The sequence below is a fragment of the Helianthus annuus genome, chromosome 8, assembly GCF_002127325.2.
Source record: "Helianthus annuus cultivar XRQ/B chromosome 8, HanXRQr2.0-SUNRISE, whole genome shotgun sequence".
NCBI lineage: Eukaryota > Viridiplantae > Streptophyta > Magnoliopsida > Asterales > Asteraceae > Helianthus > Helianthus annuus.
In genome coordinates, this window is record NC_035440.2 from 124092807 (window position 1) to 124095510 (window position 2704).

At 36.8% G+C, this 2704-nt stretch overlaps 1 protein-coding gene across 1 annotated transcript; it reads left to right on the forward strand.

The window, feature by feature from the left end:
• The first annotated feature begins 1651 nt into the window (after positions 1 to 1651).
• LOC110943243 lies at positions 1652 to 2407 on the forward strand. The gene is made up of 2 exons (XM_022184995.1): positions 1652 to 2047; positions 2129 to 2407. The coding sequence occupies exons 1-2, from the start codon at positions 1652 to 1654 to the stop codon at positions 2405 to 2407; spliced, it is 675 nt and encodes a 224-aa protein (XP_022040687.1).
• Positions 2408 to 2704: the final 297 nt, after the last annotated feature.

A 2704-nucleotide genomic window follows, 5' to 3' on the forward strand; every position in this document is an offset into this window, starting at 1 on the left:
CGCATTCTCTAGACTATAGACCATCGTCCTCAGGATAGTCAGGACACGTTACGTAAAGCCTACGTAACCCAGTATTTGCCATTTGTCTCCCGGGTCGGGAGGACACGTTACGTAAAGCCTACGTAACCCAATACCATCTACTGGCTTCCAGGTCGAAAGGCCACGCTGCGTAAAGCCTACGTAGCCCCCACGCGTACCACTGTCCTCGGGGAAGGGCACGTCACGTAAAGCCTACGTGACCCTGTACGTTTTCCTGTTCTCGGTAAAGAAGAACACATGGTCGGAAGTTAGTCTAGTAAGTACCGTTAATGAGAAGCCCTCATTAGTCAGGGTAAACATGGGAAGCCCCCACTAGCTATACTTATGCATTATGTTATGAACCTACTTTCTGTGAACTCGCTCAACTAGTTTGTTGATTATTTGCTGCATGCCTTGCAGGACCATAGGTACATTGTGGATCTTGCACAGGGAGGAGCAGGGTGTTGTGGGATACGGATCATGAACTTATTCCGAACTTAAAACTATTTTTGAGATTACATACTATGCTTCCGCTATTTAAACGATGTTTGGTTTTGGAACATCAATCATGTCATGATGATTTACATTGATTACTTTTATTATTAAATGCTATGTTTGATATGATTGATGGCTTGATCCTGGTCAGTCGCGCTCCTAAGCGGTGGTACTCCGCGGGTGGATTTTGGGGGTGTGACAAACACTGAATTTGCGGCGTGTTAATGCGAAGGAATTATACGGAAACGTAAAACATAGAAAATAATAACTAAGCCGATCTAGGATCAACACGTTATGACGAATCTGTCAAACGGGTAAAAAGTAGACGATGTTAAAACGTCGAATCACCCAGTCACGTTGCACCGTGTTAAGTCTCAAAACTTAGAATGAAACGTAAAACAAAACGTAAAATCTTGAAACCCACACACATTGTTCCGTGTTAACTCGCAAAATTTAGAACGAAGCATAAAACAAAAAAAAATTACGAAAGATAAAATGTATAACGGACCAAATTGAAAGTAAAATAATTGTGAGATTACATTGAAAAAGATGAAAAATTTTGGATTAAAAGTAAAATTTTAAATAGTTTTGTGTTTAAAGTAATTGATTAAATACTTTTGGACTAAAAGTAAAAAAAAAAAAATTTTAAACTCCCTAAGCATTAAGTACAACACCCATAAGCACAAGTAACTTGCTAAAGTATAGTTGGTAAATTTATTTGCAGCCTTTAAAGCCGTTTGACTTGTTTTGATAAATAGGTTATAACACTGTGGGGTTTGGGGGGGGGGGGCACTAGTCGACACGTGACAGCTGTGGTGTGACGTGGCGTAGCTTCGGCTGGCGTGGCCAGCCAATCAGCCATGTGTATTTTGTTATGTTTTTTTGTTTGAACTATTTAAAATTTCATTTAATTAAAATAACACACTAATTAAAATATAAGATTACATATAATATTTTTAAAAACTACAAATAAAATTAAAAAAACTACAAATAAAATTAAACAAACTACATAAAATTAAAAAAAAAAGCTACATAAAATTTTAAAAAAAAAAATAAAACCTCATGATTTCTCTATTTTATATTTTTTCATGATTTCTTCTTTCATTTCCAACGTCATTGCCAATTGTGGGACGGTAAGATGATCGACGGGCATGGCCAATTAGCTGGGGATATCATCCTCAACTCATTGCCTAAGTCATATGACCAGCTTACTATGAACTACAATATGAATGGGATGCAGAAGACACTTGCAGAGCTGCATCAGATGCTCAAAACTGCTAAGGTGAATATACCCAGCAAGACTACACCAGTGCTAATGATCAATGAGGGTCATGTTAAGAAACCTAACACCAAGAAAAGGGGTAATCAGGGCAAAGGGAAGGGCAAAGGCAAATTAGTTGCAAACAAGAAGCCTCAGAAGGATGCTAAGTGTTTTCATTATAATGAAATTGGGCACTGGAAGAGGAACTGTGCTAAGTATTTAGCTGAACTGAAGCAAGCCAAGGCTTCAGGAGGAGAGTACTCAGGTATATATGTTATTAAAATCTTTTCTTTTTCTGGCAAAACATGGGTGTTTGACAAAGGATGTGGTTTTCACATTTGTAATGCTTTGTAGGGACTAAGAAAGATTAAGAAGCTGAAACAAGGCGACTTGGAGGTCCATGTTGGCAATGGACAAAGAGTTGCTGTGAAGGCGATTGGAGAATATGTTCTTTTACTTCCTTCTGGTTTAGAACTTGTTTTAAACAATGTTTATTTTATTCCTAGTGTTACTAGAAATATTGTTTCGGTTTCTGCTTTGCATGGACAAGGTTTCAATTATCGTTTTAATGGTGAATTTATTTCTGCTTATTTTAATGATGTATTTGTACATTTGTGCTCGAAATCAATATGAACAGTTCAATTATCAATAAAACAATGTTATTTGATCCCAATGTTTGTTTGGTTGTGTTTTACATTTTTCATGTTTTGACTTTTGTTCGATTTTAAACTCTACATCGCTTTCTGGAGAATTATACGCAAACTGGTGCGTAAACGTACTCAGTTTAATGCGAAAAATACTCCGGAACATCAACATATACTCAACATACCTTAAATAACCTTTACATAACTTAGAAATAAGTTTTGAAGGCTTTGGTATGGCAAAAACAAGTTAATTCGCTTACAGGGACTAAACTTGACAAACTGCGAA

What these genes read in the sequence shown, in the direction of transcription:
- LOC110943243 (XM_022184995.1), top strand. Translation starts at nt 1,652, where the DNA reads ATGATCGACGGGCATGGCCAATTAGCTGGGGATATCATCCTCAACTCA. An exon ending in GAGAGTACTCAGGTATATAT is followed by an intron (nt 2,048 to 2,128) that starts GTTATTAAAATC and finishes AATGCTTTGTAG; the next exon opens with GGACTAAGAAAGATTAAGAA.